Source organism: Oncorhynchus nerka, linkage group LG10 (assembly GCF_034236695.1).
Source record: "Oncorhynchus nerka isolate Pitt River linkage group LG10, Oner_Uvic_2.0, whole genome shotgun sequence".
Taxonomy (NCBI): domain Eukaryota; kingdom Metazoa; phylum Chordata; class Actinopteri; order Salmoniformes; family Salmonidae; genus Oncorhynchus; species Oncorhynchus nerka.
In genome coordinates, this window is record NC_088405.1 from 47013590 (window position 1) to 47031508 (window position 17919).

The window sequence follows — 17919 nt, forward strand, 5'->3', positions numbered from 1 at the left end:
TTATTTTCACAGTTCCATAGTAACATTAGGCTACTGTGTTACATTGTAGGCTATAAACTTGTGTGGAACTTGAATGGACTTTCCCCCAATGATCTGATGATGATGATTAGTATGATGATTGTGACAGCATGATTACTCAGATATAGCCTAAACCCTGTCTCACTGGCTCAATTATACTACAGCGCATAGGCATGTAGCCCACTGGTTTCAGTTAATTATAAACCCCAAGAAGATTGGGTATATTGAGCACAAGACTAAAATTATGCACACTGTCCACTATCCACATCCATGTTTGTCTCTGAGCTCGTATGCCAATAAGATTATCATATTTGTATCATCAGTGGGTGTTAAAGCATAGCCTAACTCCTAGATACATTTTACTAATTCACAAAGCCATGTTATAAAAGGACATTTTGTAGAGTATAGGCACTGGCTAGTAAACATATGCAAAATATATCACTCATTTGGTGTTATGCTACTTTGCTTTGGATGTTGGGTTGGATACAAATGTGTATAGAGGCAGGCTGCGCGCTATGCACTGCATAGCATAGCACAGACCCAGCTCGAGGGGTAAGTGGAAGGAAACCCTGTTTTTCGTGTACTGCGCGGAAGTTGTGATGCTAATACAGTACAGAGTTTCAAGTGGTCGCAGAGTAAACCTTGAACTGAGACGCATAACCAATGAGCTTTCCCGAGCGCCTCCCCAAAAACTCTGTTGTCACTAGTTACCGCAGCCACAAAGTCAAAATTGTCTATATCGTAAAAATTCATTAAAACAAAATGTGCTTTATAGTCTTCATTTAAGGTTATGGTTAGGCATAAGGTTTGCAGTGTGGTTAAGGTTATGGATCAATTTAACGTTAGGTTTCAAATCAGATTTGAAGAGAAATTGTAGAAATAGGCGGGGTTAAACCATAATTACGACTTTGCGGCTGTGGTAACTAGTTACGACCCCAAAAACTCTGATTACAATTTCTCAATATTTAGGCTACTCATGACGCAAAAGCATAAAGTCCACAGAAGGCAGCAATCGGCTCAGCAGACAGGTAGATGATGGGAACGGGTCAGATATTGAAGGATTTTGCACTGAGCGGACTTGTAACGGCAATGTTTTAGAATAACCTTCCATTTGCGCCTTGGATTATTCTCTGTTGTATCGATCACTCATTACGACTGCATTAGAGGGAACGTTTACGGCTCGTGCAGGCTACTTCTGTTGTTCATTTCAATTCCTGATCATTGCATTAGGTTACTCAATAAAATCAATCATGGTGATGTTCATAAGGACACTATTGCTCTATTGTTTCGTGATTCTACACTCCAGATCCGTTAATTGCATGGAGAGTGAAAGTGAACTTTGCTACCCCATTAGACTGGATGACAAACAATATGAGCATAATGTTTTTGACAACGGCGAGGATATTCTTACGGGGATAATTGTTCTTAAAATAAGCGCCTTCCAGCAGGAGCTAGTGCTTGATTTGCATCCAGATTCAAATTTCCTTGCCCCCACCGTCTCTGCCTCCAGTCCAGCTGCAAGCGGGGACCTGAACAGGTGTTTTTACTCTGGTTATGTCAACTCAGACCGGCTCTCATACGCAGCGCTGAGTCTGTGCAAGGGCTTGCAAGGCGCATTCGGTTTCAAAGGCTGGGAATATTTCATCAACCCTGTCCACAATGACACCACTTCAGGAAATACCAGGAGCGCCGAGAGCATGCATGTTATCCGGCGCCGTAGCAACGATAACTTCAACGGTAACTCGACCTCCAGGTGCGCGGTGGACACGGGTCTGAGTCCCGACGTCGCCGCGTCTTTGGAGAAATACAAGCACTTATACAAAGGGCACAATGTGACTGAAACAATGTTAAAAGGTATCCAAGGTAGATCCAAGAGATTTGCCTCCATCCCCAGATACGTGGAGACGCTGGTTGTTGCTGATGAGTCCATGGCTAGTTTCCATGGAGATGACCTTAAACATTACCTCTTGACACTCATGTCTGTGGCAGCTAGGCTCTACAAACACCCCAGTATTCTCAACTCCATCAACATTGTTGTTGTCAAGTTCATTGTGCTAACTGATGATGACAAAGGACCCAAAGTCTCAGGCAATGCAGCAATGACCCTGCGTAACTTCTGCACTTGGCAAAAAAAGATGAATAAGAATAACGACAAGCATCCAGACTATTGGGATACTGCCATACTGTTCACCAAGCAGGTAAAGTTGAGCTTTATTCTGTCAACATGGGGTGCTCTTTATCTGTCACCTTGCGATCACCATGGGAGCATGGGATGGCAGGTAGCTTATTGCAAAGGTGTTGGGGCAGTAACCGGTTGCTAGTTTGAATTCCACAAGATGAAAAATCTTCCCTATAACCCTAAATGTTTCAGGGTCTCTGCCAATAATGGTTGATTCCTGCCAATGACCCCACTCTCAGGGGGAGTTGCAATAAGCAAAAAGCACATTTCCATTTTACACCTCACACTTGTACATGCCGTGAAACTGGATAGATTTAAGCACTCTCTATTTTACCTTGGTTTGCAAGTATGTATGCATCTGTGCAATTAGAATTACTGTGTAATCTGTATGCAGAATTAGGATGATTGTGATGCATTGGATCATTGCAAATAGTTTGAATGGGAATATAATTGAATGCACCACATAAGCAGTCCAAACCAGTCTATAATGCTGACCAGCATCTTCTATTAGTCATCAGTGTGTTTGTCTATGGTGACATAGATGCCATATAATATAACTTGTGTCACAAGGAGGTATGGGAGCCTTGACATAAGTCCATGTAAACCCAATGGCACACGAGACATAGTCGTAGACATAAAACTAGCTAAACCAACCCAACCCCAGGTCTCATAAAGTAGACACTGACTTGATTTATGCTTGTTCACAAATCACAATGCTTATTTATAAAAGGCTGGGTTCAGTGGGTTGTCCCTGCCCTTAAACATTAATTGATTTGCACTCAAACACACTTTCCACCTCTGATGAACTCTGAGACAATCCCCACCTGTTGGGAGGGAGAGGTAGACAGAGAGGAAGAGGGAGAGAGAGAGAGTGAAATGGAGGGCCGCGCCCACAGCACAGTGTCGACAGACCAGACCACTCATTACTCACACAGCCAAACAACAAGACTCTACATGCCACGTGGCCAACCGGCTGGTCAGCCCTAACACTGAAGTAAGGTCAGGGATTGTCATGGTCCAAGTTTACCATTACAACCAAAAATAATCACTGTCAGAGCAGAGTGGCAGTTATTTGTTTCTGTTTTGCTGACATATTTTCTTTTTGATTCATTTCTAAATTTCAGACAAGGTCAGAGTTGAAGTCCCTCCTTATATTCCAACCATTATTAGAGAAGGTGTAGCTCTTTGACCCATGAAGAGACATGTGAACACTCACTTCTCAGCCAAGTTTCAGACAGCCGTGATATGACAGACAGACACAGACGTTATACAGTCCTTTGTTTTCCTTAGTAAAGAAGGTTGTCCATGGTTTACTGTCTTGAAGGTAGGCAAGTATTTAGTGGGGAGAGAGATTCAGACACCTCCAATAGTAGCAAGGAATACAGTTACCATGCAGTTAGATACTTTAGTCTCAGAGCTTTCATGCAATAAATAGATTGGCAGAGCCAAACTTAATGTCAGTGCAGTGCTGTACTCAACCACCCTTACTTGGTAGATGTAATTTAAATAATTCTGGATCATGTCATATAGCACATTATGTCATGGCCAATCTCTTCATGACCAAGTCACTGTACTTTCCAGCAAACATACTGAACATAATAATCCAATAGAAAATGTACCAATAAACTAACAACTAGCTTAGTTATTTGACCTGTGCTCTGTGACAAGGGAGTGTCAGTCAGTCCGTCAGTACCCCGAGGGATGCAGCAATCGGAAGTGTCTTGTTTTATGTGGACCTTTTCCACCCTGCCTTGCCTCCGGCTGTAAATGCGCTGGCTTGTCCCTCCCCACCTCCCCCTTCCCCCTCTGAGGATGCCTTGCCTGCTCCCCATTAAATATGCCCCTGGGGAAGATCACCATGAACATGTCAGAAATTCCCCTATCCTTCCCTCCCTCCCGCCACGTCTCTGGCCCTGGCCCACTTGCTTGCCCCCAGTCTGAAACCACAGCAGCACTAGAGGAGGGAGAGCCTCGCAGCTGCAGCCAGCAGCAAGGGACAGGATTCAGCACACCTCTCCTCTGCCTAGTGCACATTTCTCATCTGGGTTGTTGGCTCAGTTTTAGCATTTTGATTTAGATCTGTTTGTGTGTATTTCCATTCACTCCTGCGTTTCTACCATGTGACCTCTACAGCGATTATTTTTTTTACCTGTCACTCGTCAGGGTTGTTCACCTACACATTATGTGAAAGTCATTCTGAAAATTGATTGAGAATTTATTGTTGAGTATTGAAAATACACTGGAGATTTTAAACAACTGCACAATAACTACACTATTACACGTCTTGTTGCTTTTTAATTTACCATAGTGGTTTCCAGTTGGCTAAACCTTACCTTTAATAAAGCCCAACTTTATCGAGTCCCTCAGATTTACACCTAATAAAAGAGGCTTAGTAGCACTGGCAGTGTGGCGTGGCACAGTTGGCCATCATCAGTCACACGCTTTCCTCTCAAAACCCCAAAAGTGACAAAGAAGCCTTGCAAGTCATTTTAAGCAGCACCATATGAGCCTGTCATCCTAAAACCACTAAATATAAACAGTCTCACGCCAGGCTATAACCAAGTAATTACACACGAATAACATAACAGAGACTAACTGTTGTGTGTGTCAGAACATTCGCTGTGGTAAAGAGTGGCAAAGAGTGGCAAAGAATGGCAATATGGACCAGCATCACTATTAGAAAATTGAATGTGTCAGAATCATATCTCTCCAGGCGACACTTTTGTTGGCTTAGTTGGCAGCTGTATAGGCTGAATGTAGGCTTAAAAAGTAATGTCAATGATAATAGGCCTACTAGAAGAGGAGTAGATTGATAAAACTTAATTCAACAAGTTGGATGAATATTTTATCTCTAGAATTACACTCTGCAATCATTGCCTTTGCAGTAATCTTGGTAACCATACAGACCATTGGCAACAGGATTTGTTATGACCACTGAGATACTATGCAGTTCTGTGAGGGTAAAACCTTCCAAAGCATGGGCTTGGGCTCATCATTTAAAATATACTGCCATGAGGACTTGTAAAGGAAGTGAGAGAAAGAAAGACTTGAAACAATCAGTATCAGTTTAAATTTAGCTCCCTCAGGCATTCAGATTATTCCTCATGACAAATGAGTCTTACTGTTCCTGAACATTGGAGTGGACGTGAAAGACTAACATATCTCACCTTCAGCTGTGAAGCTGTCATTATGAGACCCAATACTCCCAATGGGCCCTTACAACTACCACACAGCAGACCCTTGTGTGAGCTAATTTCTTTACTGTCTTTCATTGGCAGTAATCCTAACTTCCTCCTCTCACCCCAATCCCATTCTCTCCAGCTCTCCTTTCCATTTCCGCTCGTTTCTGTCTATAATAATAACAAGTCTGATTAAACATGTTAAAGCTGAGTTGTGGTGGACACTGGTATGTAGTCTGTGACTCAGAGAGAGAGAGAGAGAAAGAGAGGACGGGGAGAGTGGGAGAACTAGAGAGAAAAAGAGAGGGAGAAAGTGAGAGAGAGAGAGGGAGAGGGGGAGAGTGCGAGAACTGGAGAGTGGGAGAAAGTAGACAAATTGAGAGGGAGTTGGAGTGAGATAGAGGCAGAGAGGAAGAGAGAGAAATGGAAAGAGAAGGAGGGGGAATGCACACATGGAACAGTTTGGATGTTATAAAAGCCTAATGAAAGTCTGCTGTTTTTACCACCGGGTGCCAATTGGGTCAGTGTTGCTTGAGGAGAGGAATCGTCTTTGACACAGTGAAAATGAATAGGTTTTGACAGACATGGGCTGGTGGTGATGCTGATGATGCACTCAGCCGACCTTGGTCCATAGCAGGAGACAGTCATGGGACACTTTCCATGCTTGTGGCATAGGCATTCTCATTCTAAATACCCAGAGGGCATGACATCACAATGACGTAATTTCAATCCGTTTCTAACGCCATTTCAACCATTTCCCCCCAGCTGGTTAGGCACATTAGATTTAGACGCCTGTGAAAGGGTCTTGAAATGGCTTGCAATCAACAGCACAATGGCTTGAGTAAGGCACAGATTGCGCCTGATGTGATGTTTACTTATGCTGAGTTTAATGTACTATACTTATGTGTTTTATATAGACCACTCAGCTCTCACAGGGAGCCTCAGTTCTCCCCATGGCTCCTTCCTTACTGCTCTGCAGCTTGCTGAGATCGCACAGTAACGTCCACAGAATGTGCAGTGTATGTGAAAACCCCTTTTCCAAAAGATTAGTAATGGATTCTGACCATAAACCTGCCAGATTCATATTTCCCCAGAGAGGGCTGGATGGGAGAGTAACTCTACACTAAGTTTGCTATTAACTTCCATGATAGGACAGATACACACCAGGGTAACAAGGGGGAAGGACACACCTAGCTAAGTATTTCCAGATCTTATAAAACCCTTCCCGGTGATACTGGTGTATCAGACCAAGGTTTCCAGTTGTCGTTGCAAGCTGCTGCAGTTGTTGTTGTGTAACTTGTTTAGTGCCTAGCCTAATTCTTTCTCGCTGTTGCTCTTTTAACATTTTGCAACAACATGTTGCTTTTGAATATGCCGCCAGGCCCCTACTAATCAGCCACCGGCTGATTGATTGAATCACTACAACTTTGATTGGCCCTACTCTGTTCTGTTGCAGTTCTGTGCAACAACATGTTGCTTTTGAATGTCCCCCCAGGCCCTACTGAGCCATCACTAGCAACATGACTTATGTTATGGAGGGGAGTTTTTAAAATTTTATTTAACCTTTATTTAACTAGGCAAGTCAGTTAAGAACAAATTATTATTTACAATGACAGCCTAACGGGGAACAGTGGGTTAACTGCCTTGTTTAGAACGACAGATTTTTACCTTGTCAGCTCGGGGATTCAATCCAGCAACCTTTCGGTTACTGGCCCCACACTCTAACCACTAGGCCATCCCAAATCCTACTCTGTTCTATGCCTGGTTCAGTGAAAAGAGGAAGTAACATGCAGAAACAAGGTCACCAAAAGCAGTGGGTCTTTTAATTATGATTAATCAGGATTGAACGATATTATTGGTCATTGTCATTAAACAGCTGGGTGAGTGAGTCCACACCGTGGAAAGATGGATAGGATGGAGAGTCAGGATTGGCAGTTGTGTTTGTGTGTGTGCGTGCGTGTCTGTGTGTGTGTTAAACAGCTGGGTGAGTGAGTCCACACCATGGAAAGATATGGCAGATGGCGGATGGGAAAAGTAGGTCATTGGCAGATGAAAACACAGCAGCTCATTGCAGTTTAGTATACTTTCTCATAGGCCTAGCGCAATCAAAAAATGTGATTGTCCTGTGTTTTATATATATTTCCACACTATGAGGTTGGAATAATAATATGAAATTGTGAATATGATGATAATGGCCGTTTAGTGTAAGAGCTGTTTGAAAAGACAGTTCTCAGTTTTTCCCTCCCCACTCAAACCACTCCCAGACAGTCGTAGAAAATGATTGCTTGAGAAATTACAATTTTTGACCACTTTAATTGAAAAGAATCCCAGGTACTTTATTATTTGATATTGAGTTAACACACACACACACACACACACACACACACACACACACACACACACACACACACACACACACACACACACACACACACATACACACACACACACACACACACACACACATCTGGATTGGATTTTCATTGTCAAGCAATTGTGGTAGATACTTCAAATAATTTGTCACAGTACTTTAAGGCTTCAGTTTGGATATACTTTTAAACACCAGATCAAAGTTGAGAGGAGCTTGGGGATTGATGGTTTTTACTGTGTGTTTGTCGAAGATTCTACTCTAGTGTGCACAGCCTGGCATCAGAGCAATATGAAACATACTTAATGTATTTCTGAGCATCTCCAAGATGTATGATACCTACTAATGATCTAGTTACTTTAGACTGAAACAAAAGTAGGGAGATTGGTTGGACGTAGTCCGCGACCACCTAGCAATTTAAAGGTTGTGTGTTTGAGTCACGTCGGGAACAACTGTATTATTTTAGCTAACCCTTCCCCTAACCTTTATTCTAAACTTTAAACCAATTCACCTAAACTACTACTTAAATTCACCTTACAGTTTTGTTTTAGTTCCCCTAACCTTTCACGTAATTTATCCTAACCTTTGTTGTTAGTTCCCCAAACCAACAACGTAAATTCTCTCCATATTTCTACTTTGTTGTTACATGCAACAATCAACCTGGTCTCAGAGAAAGACGTATAATACTATATGTCCTCCCAGATGTGTGATAACTTCCGTCATCCAATTCGTATGCTATTATACGACCAGGTAAAATGTATGATACTATACATCCTCTAATTTGTATGATATTGTACGACCGCTATTCCATTCATAATGTAACCTGACATAACGTAACATACTGTATCATACTAAATTTAGTTTCACAGATTTATTTACAGAATAATACAAACTGGGCAGAAAGGCATTGCTCCATGGGTTGTTTAGGTACTGCCTGGTTGTCAGTGAGGCCTGTGATAATGAGGTCCCAATGGGTCCTTACTCATTAACATAAATTGTGTTTAAAACAGTGTGGTGCAGAAATATAGGTAAATTGGAAACTTTGCTACTTGGCAGAACAATTGGAGGCATTTTCATTAACTCAAGTAAAGGTAGATTGAATGTGTAGTGGGGGTTTCCAGAAAGCAATGCCTATTGGGAGAACGTATGGCAAGCCAAAGCAGACATATTAGAATGGTTTGTCACAGCATTAACATCTGCTAACCATGTGTATGTGACAAATACAATTTGATTTGATGACACACAGTATAATCACTATATATAGTACATACTACTGTGTTGTCTACCTCTTTCAAGGTATTAAAAGCACGACAAGTAAGAGGGTCAAATTAGCTTGACAGCAAGTGAATATCCTAGTTAAATCTCAGAACAGCAATATACATGTTATTGCCATGTGTAATGGGAGAGATGAGTGTGTTTGTCTGACCAGTGTGTGGTGTGTGTGTTATCTCCTGTCCAGGACCTGTGTGGAGCCTCCACCTGTGACACCCTGGGCATGGCTGACGTGGGCACCATGTGTGACCCCAAGAGAAGCTGCTCTGTAATAGAAGACGACGGTCTTCCCTCCGCCTTCACCACTGCTCACGAGCTTGGTGAGTGCTCTGCCACATCACCTTAGTCCGTCCTCCAGGGTTGGAATTGAACGTTCAGTTTACTTCCTGAATTGACTCAATGGGGTGAACCCATTCACCCAAACCTGCTGTCCTCTCCAAACCCCCTTGGCACAGTCATTGAGAACCCAAAGTTGCTGTTTTGTCAGTGTGACAAGAATAGTTACTAAAAATGACCCAGATTTCCACTTTTTAGTTTGAACAGCATTAGAGCTGATATAAAGGAAGACCGATATCTATGCAGATTCTCATTGTATTTTTATGTGAATGTAAAGCTGTAAAAACGGTCAAACAAAGACGAAACTGTTGACGGTATCACCTCCTTTCACAATACCTGAGCAACCATAAAATCATTTTTGTAAATGTCCAGTGTTTATTGACTGACAAAAACAACAAGCCAGTTGACGGCAAGGTATATGACCTATGCTGCCCAAGTAAATCCAGTAGGTAATTTATTGAATAACAAAGATGAATGAGATAGTAATGTCTCCCTTCTTCCTCTTCCTGCTATAGGCCACGTGTTCAACATGCCGCATGACAATGTGAAGGCGTGTGAGGAGACGTTTGGGAAGCTGAAGGACAACCACATGATGTCCCCTACCCTGATCCAGATCAACAGGACCAGCCCCTGGTCCCACTGCAGCGCAGCCATCATCACTGACTTCCTGGACAGCGGACATGGTGAGTCAGCAGAACCTCTGACCTCTAACACCTGACGCGCACACATAGGCATGTACGCACAGCACATACCTGACCCTTACTAAGGTGTGGTGGTGGTAAAGAGATATTTGGGTAACCCTTGAGTGCTGCCGGTAAAAAAATGGGCAAACCCTTAACCCATTTATCTTGTGTAATATGTGGGAAAACCCTACAAGGTGGGTACACTGCCTGGACAGTGGAAATGGTGAGTCATCGTGAATCTTACCTTCTGACCCCTAACCCCTGACCCTTGTTGTGTAGAACAAGAGGAAGGAATGTAGGGAGAGTGTTTGATAAAGAGGTGTGAGTGAGACTCAGCTGAACTCAGTCTCACTGTGGTGCTTCAGGCACCCCTTATAACACACTCATTGGTTGACATTTACAGTACAAACATCTTGTGTTGTGTTGGCACCAGGACTGCTGATGGCTGATCACATTGAGAGAACACATGCCCATCCTAACGTGCTGCTGAGCACATAATCACAGAGCCTGTTCTGTTCCTGTTGTGTCCCTGTCACAAACAGAGTCACACAGTCTAGCCTGTTATCTGTTGCCACAGGGTCAGTAACTAGGGGGCTATGAAGCCTGCAGTTAGCAAGGAGGAGGCTGACTTACTTCGCAAATCAGACATTTGTCTTTTTATTTTTCTCAATTCCGCCTGATAAGATCAAATAGATAAAGATGGTAGTTATTGTCCCTGAAAGGCAAATGTGTTTTAGACATATATACTGCTTAAAATAATGATTATAAGTCTGCAAATAGTCCAAGAATATAATAACCTCTCAGCCATGAATATGACCTGATGGGGTAACAACAGCTATAGTTATCTCTGTCGTAAAGACGAATCACGTATCAGATAACTCTAAATGGGACATGTGCACAGACCAGACAGCTTACACTCACTGTAATGTTGGAGGCACTCACAAAATGTTACATTACAGACAATGAGAGAGAGAACTCTCTCTGCAGACATCCTAATCCTACTCTCTTGAATATGGAGCTTGTGCCAAGCAGGGCAAACCACAAGGTCTGGACCCAGATCAGTGACAAACTGTTATTTCAAGGCCTGCTATCCTGATCATCTGTCCCAAATTATAGGGGCTGTTATACGAAGAACCACCGCAGTGGTTTGGGCAGCTAGGTGTAGTCCTCAATACTTCCCACATAGGTTAAAATAGAATAGAAGAAAAATGCTCTGTTCGTTCCATTCTGTTTTCATGGCCGTTACATGACATTTTTCCTCAGGACAGAGAAAAGTAGACAACGACAATGGCTGGTTCAAAGTAGCACAAGCACGCACGCAAGTTAGGAGTGACTTGAGACATTAGGAGTGTGTGTCTCTTTGTTAAAAACAGCTGGTGCGTGTTCTCTAATGATAAGGAAGTCTCAAGTTTTTGCTCGCCTGAGTTAGAATACCTTATGGTAAGCTGCAGACCATACTATTTACCAAGAGAGTTTTTATCTATATTTTTAGTAGCCGTCTATTTACCACCACAAACCGATGCTAGCACCAAGACTGCACTCAACAACCTGTATAGGGCCATATTCAAACAAGAAAATGTACACCCAGAAGTGGCGATTTTCGTGGCCGGTGATTTTAATGCAAGGAAACTGAAATACGTTTACCTAATTTTTACCAGCATGTCACCTGTGCAACTAGAGGCCACAAAATTCTAGATCACCTTTACTCGACACACAGAAACATATACAAGGCTCTCCCTCGCCCTCCCTGATTCCTACTTACAAGCAAAAAACTCAAACAGGAAGAACCAATACGGAAGTGGTCCGATGAAGCGGATGAAACACAGCAGGACTGTTTCGCTAGCACAGACTGAAATATATTCCGGTATTCATCCAATGACATTGAGGAGTGTACCACATCAGTCACCGGCTTCATTAATAAGTGCATCAATGACGTCGTCCCCACCGTACGTACATATCCCAACCAGAAACCATGGATTACAGGCATGCCATGGATTCTTGTGCGACCTCACTGAGCTAAAGGCTAGAGCTGCCGCTTTCAAGGAGTGGGACATTATCCGGACGCTCATAAGAAATCCCTCTTCAACCTTTGACGAGCCATCAAACAGGAAAAGCATCAATACAAGACTAAGATCGAATCCTACTACGCCGGCTCTGATGCACGTCGGATTTGGCAGGGCTTGCAAACTATCACGGATTACAAAGGGAAAACCAGCAGCGAACTGTCCCGTGACACGAGCCTACCAGATGAGATAAACGCCTTCTATGCTCGTTTCAAGGCAAGCAACACTGAACCATGCATGAGAGCACCAGCTGCTCCAGACGGCTGTGTGATCTCACTCTCCGTAGCCAATATGAGTAATTCCTTTAAACAGATTAATATTCACAAGGCCGGATTACCAGGATGTGTACTCAGAGCATGGGCTGACTAGCTGGCAAGTGTCTTCACTGACATTTTCAACCTCTCCCTGACAAAGTCTATAATATCTACATGTTTCATGCAGACCACCATATTCCCTGTACCAAGAACGCCAAGGTAACCTGTCTAATTGACTATCGCCCCGTAGCACTCACATCTGTAGCCATGAAATGCATGGCTCACATCAACACCATCATCTGAGACACCCTGGACCCAATTTGCATACCGCCCCAACAGATTCACAGATGATTCAATCTCTATTGCACTCCACACTGCCTTCTCCCACCTTGACAAGAGGAACACCTATGTGTGAATGTTGTTCATCGACTAAAACACCATGGTGCCCTTCAAGCTCATCACTAAGCTCAGGACCCTGGGACTGACCACCTCCCTCTGCAACTTGATCCTGGACTTCCTGACAGGCCGCCCGCAGGTGATGAGTGTAGGCAACAGCACAACCGCCACACTGACCCTCAACACATGGGCTCCTCAGGGGTGCGTGCTTAGTCACCTCCTGTACTCCCTGTTCACCCATGACTGCGTGGCCATGCATGACTTCAACACCATCATCAAGTTTACTGATGATGACTACACAACGGTGGTAGCTCTGATCATCAAAGATGATGAGACAGCCTATAAGAAGGAGGTCAGTGACCTGGAAGTGTGGTATCAGGAGAACCTTACCTCTCCTTGCCTAGTTAAAGGTTAAATTTAAAAAAAATTAAAATGTCAGCAAGACAAGAGTGCTGATCGTGGACTACAGGAAACGGAGGGCTGATCATGCCCCCATCCACATCGACGGGGCTGTAGTGGAGCAGGTTAAGACCTTCAAGGACCTCTATACCAGGCAGTGGAGAAAGGTCCTAAAAGTTGTCAAAGACCCTAGCAGACACCGGGACACATGTTGGACAATAGAACCCAAATTCATACAATCAGTAGGTCTAGGTAGTGTTGTAATACTGGAGACTGTGACCGTTCTTGAGACCACATTTTTAGTGTCTCGGTCTTGTCCTGTCAGAGACATTTGTACTCAGTCAGCCGAGACCAGCGGAGTAAAAACCACATAATTATCAGCCTCCATTTAATAAGCGCATACAACCGCTTCGCCAGGCCAAATATACACACTCCTTTCTTGAAACATTAATTCCTGCAGTCTTTATATCTACTATAGACATGTTTGCACAGTGGCGAACCTATTGGACCTAGGCCTTCATTGTGTGACAGGTTGGTGATGCTGAAACACAGCAACGGTAATACCAGCGCACTCATGTACGTAGGAGAGTGCACTTTTTGTAAAACAGATGATCCCCAGGTGAAGAAGAAAAAAAATGTATGGATAGCGGGGGCTATTTAAGCAATAAGACAGGTGGACTCAACAGCCCTTAGCCGTGGTATATTGGCCATATATCACAAACCCCCGAGGTGCCTTATTGCTTTTATAAACTGGTTACCAATGTAATTAGAGCAGTAAAAATAAATGTTTTTGTCATACCTGTGGTATATGGCCTGATATACCAAGGCTGTCAGGGCTCGAACCATCCATTTTTTAAATGCAGGTATATGCCGTATACCCACTTCTCTTTCAGTGGGCATTGCATTTACTCACTTCTTAATCCCCAGTTATGTGTAACAAAGTAGTGTAGTAGAGGTATGCAATATCAAGTATGTAGTACAATAGTGGAATCCTGCCTACACAATTGCAAAACACGTGAAATATATTCACATGCACGCTGCTCACATAGCCTAACATCTTCTTCGATAACACCTGTTGCAGCCGCTGCAAACTAGCCAACAACAAAAGATAGCTAGCTAGACCCTGGGAAATCTACTGCTCGCTATTGCACAGTGATCTGTTGGCCTTTGATAAGGCAGAAGTTTCCATACGTATTTTTGGTAAAAACGGTCCCACCCATTACAATTTAAAATGTGATTGGTTTATTCCACTGTCACTCCCAAATGTTGCCCTAATACAGTTGAATGGCATGTGCCTTCTATCCAGCTTCTCATGGCCTAGCTAATGGCTGAATTAGCTAGGTAGATTTATCTCGCCAAAGACAAAATCTGAACTGAAGAGATTAAATCAGAACATGATTGAAAATAATAATATAATTGTAATTATTGTTGTTTTTATTATATTAGAAATCCTTAGCCCTCTGAAGGCGTAGAAGGTCCTCATTGTTCCCCGCTGTGTTTGGGTTAGTAATAATTGCCCTCAGCATGCATTTGTTTACCATTCTGAATGTCTATAGAATCCATATGTTCTTCTGAAATATGCAGAAATACTGGACAAAGAATTACAATTATGGTCTTGAATGGGACTCGCTTTTTTATGTTCTCGGTATTGAATTGGTCTCGAACTCGATTTGCTCCGGTCTTGGTCTTGAATTTGTCTCGCTTTAGGTGGTCTCGAACACAACACTGGGCCTAGGCTACATAAAAAAACATACAAAAATCAATGAGTCTGATGCAACAGATCAGAAAATGTTGATGCACTATTAGTCTGTGTCTTCACATTATAAGCGCAACAATCTGCACAAGACAGTAGGCTACGCGTGAATGTTTGTTTCATAATGCAATTAGCATGAAAATACCATTGTCAAAGTGACAGATATGAACATATCCTTTAGAAATTTAGAAAGAGGGGAGATCTAAAGATGCAACAACTAGCATGGGTTGCTAATATGACTAGGATTGTGCCTTTGGTTACTGGAAAATGAAAGAAAGTTGAAAACCAATAGAACATGAGAAAAATAGGCTACTGGTTTCAATGGCATATGGAAGTCTTTATAATATAATTGCCTATACAGATATGGTCGGATTTTGCCGAGACTACCTTGAAGCAAAGTATAATATGTAGTAAAACTTTCAGGTTTCAAACAAATAGCTATACTTTTTCAAAATGTGTATTGCCTCCAGCACATTGCAAAGTGTTGTGTGGCGCGCTGATGAAGCCTGCCTTCCATTGCCTATGCATTTGAAAGGCAAAAGGGAATCGCACTTCAATTACGAGTTGAGATTTTTTTGTTGCTATTTTTAATCGTGGCCAGAAAAATGATTTTCAACATGCGATTGCATTTCAAATTATTGAGCAACGATTGGACTTATAAAAGCTGTGCGCGTGTGATAAATAAGATATCCTACATAACAAATATACACTACCGTTCAAAAGTTTGGGGTCACCTAGAAATGTCCTTGTTTTTGAAAGAAAAGCTAATTTTTGTATATATTTTTCTGTATATAGCCTTGTTATTGTTATTCTTATTGTGTTACTTTTTATTATTACTTTTTATTTGAGCCTACCATTATGGGCTATTAGCAGGACAATATACCTTAACCAACACCTCTCTGTATTTTACTTTGTAAATGGGAGCTCCGGAGTGGATGGGGGCTCTCGCAATGTAAAATGCGTTGCTACAGATGCAGGTTTGATACCTGTGCCGGCCGCCACCAGGAGACCCATGAGGTGGCTTTTAGTTTTAATTTAGAATCCTTCAACTCTCTATATGTAATTATTGGAGAGTCACGTCATATTTTTCGATCTAGTGTAGGCCTACCATAGGCGACATGAGTCTCACTAGTGTTGAGTAATTTGCTGTTAAAGTGGTGTAGGTCTTATTTATTTAAAGGGCATATTGGAGTTAGAAGCAATATAGGATTTGAAGCAAAAGCCTACAACTATTTTAGCACCGTTTCGCGCTGCTCTGAGACAAGCATGGGGACTGGTCTTGATAAATCAATTGAGGTTTTTATTTTCACTTAATCTCCGTTTGGATATTGGTTAGACTATAATAAAAAATTAGGTCGCAGATATGTTATGCTCTTAGTGTAACCTTTATTTAACTAGGCAAGTCAAGTAAGAACAAATTCTTATTTACAAGAACAGCCTATTCCTTCCTCCCCGTCGGGGAATTGAACCCCGGTCTCCCGCGTGCCCTGTCTACATGACATGGGGATTCTTTAGCTAAATAGCCAAGTACTGTACTGCCGACCGTCACGTTGTACAGCGCCATATTCTCTATTCCTTCCTAACGGAAACCCAGAGGGTTTTTTGTTTTTTTCTTGGAATAGAAACACCATAATATTAATCTAATTAATTAAGCAAGTAACAATCCAAATTTGACACGCCTAATCATTCCAGGATGTTCCTTTATTTTGACTATTTTCTACATTGTAGAATAACAACTATGAAATAACACATATGGAATCAGTTAAGAACAAATTCTTATTTACAAGGACAGCCTACTCCTTCCTCCCCGTCGGAGAATTGAACCCCAGTCTCCCTGTGCCTGCATTCTCTAGTACAGCCATCATTGAAGGTACTTGAGGTCACCGAGAAAGTCTGGACATGGCCTGCTATCCCTTATGTAAGAAATTAGGCACTTTCCCATGTTCATTGTAGGCTATGCTTACTTGTCAGACTGCACATTGGCCTAATAAACAAATGCAGGTGGCTTATATCTTCAAAATGCTTTAAATGCTTTATTATCAAAATGTAAAAGCATATACTTTACAGTACTGTATTTCCTCATCAGCATATTTATGCTTTCATTAATAAAATAATGATAAAAATACTCTTTCAAAATGCAGATGTTGATTTAGCTTTGGATCCATAACGAATTACTATGAGAATAAATAACTGAATTACAGAAATATTGGAACAAATTTGTCTAATGAAGGCAAACAAATTGTTGCTTACTGGAAAATACTCTTTCAAACGCACATGGTCACATTATACATCATCATTATGGCCATTAGCAGTGCTATATATTTTGTCCTTTATTCAGATTACAATCTCTCACTGTTGTTAAAAAAATATATATATATAGCCTTCCCGCTGTGGATGTCTATTTCAGCACCGTTTCTCGCTGCTACAAGCATGGAGAAACGAAAATGTTCAATTATATTCCATGATATTCTTAAGAAAAATATTTTTAGATATACTGTAGGCTCATAGGCGAAATGAGTATTGGTCACACTACAATTAGGGTGTGGAAATGTTATGCCCCTTAGATATTAATTTAGAATCCTCCAATCTTGTTATGCTGTAGCCTACTCCCGACCGTCACGTTGTACAGTGCAATATTTTCCATTCCATCCTAAAGGAAACCCTGAGGGTTTCGTTTTTTTATTTTCCTCGGAATTTGAAACACCATAATGTACTATGTTATTACAAAAAAGGTTTTGCATTCTCTAGTAATGCCAATATGGGAGACTATCAAATGGTTCTCGAAGTTTCCTTCTGGTGGTCAAACTAGCACTAACTTGCATTAACATAAAAATGGCTGACAATTAAATAACGTGCCATAGAATGCTGCAGCAAGGTATGCTGCAATATGACACAACTTTTAATGGAGGAACCACTGTGTGTGCCAATTTTATTCCACAAAATTATGCAAATTAACCCATAGACCGATAAGCATGACCGGTCAGATGTATTGACTGGTTTTTCCATCAATGAATAGGCT

At 41.9% G+C, this 17919-nt stretch overlaps 1 protein-coding gene across 1 annotated transcript in view; it reads left to right on the forward strand.

Annotated features, from left to right (window-relative positions):
• Window positions 1-984: 984 nt before the first annotated feature.
• adamts15a (ADAM metallopeptidase with thrombospondin type 1 motif, 15a) overlaps window positions 985-17919 on the forward strand; it is a 32131-nt gene continuing 15196 nt past the window's right edge. Inside the window, exons 1-3 of the mRNA XM_029670073.2 lie at window positions 985-2216; window positions 9204-9336; window positions 9868-10035. Coding sequence (XP_029525933.1) covers window positions 1269-2216; window positions 9204-9336; window positions 9868-10035 — 1249 coding nt within the window. The 5' untranslated portion in view covers window positions 985-1268. The remainder of the gene's footprint in view (window positions 2217-9203; window positions 9337-9867; window positions 10036-17919) is intronic.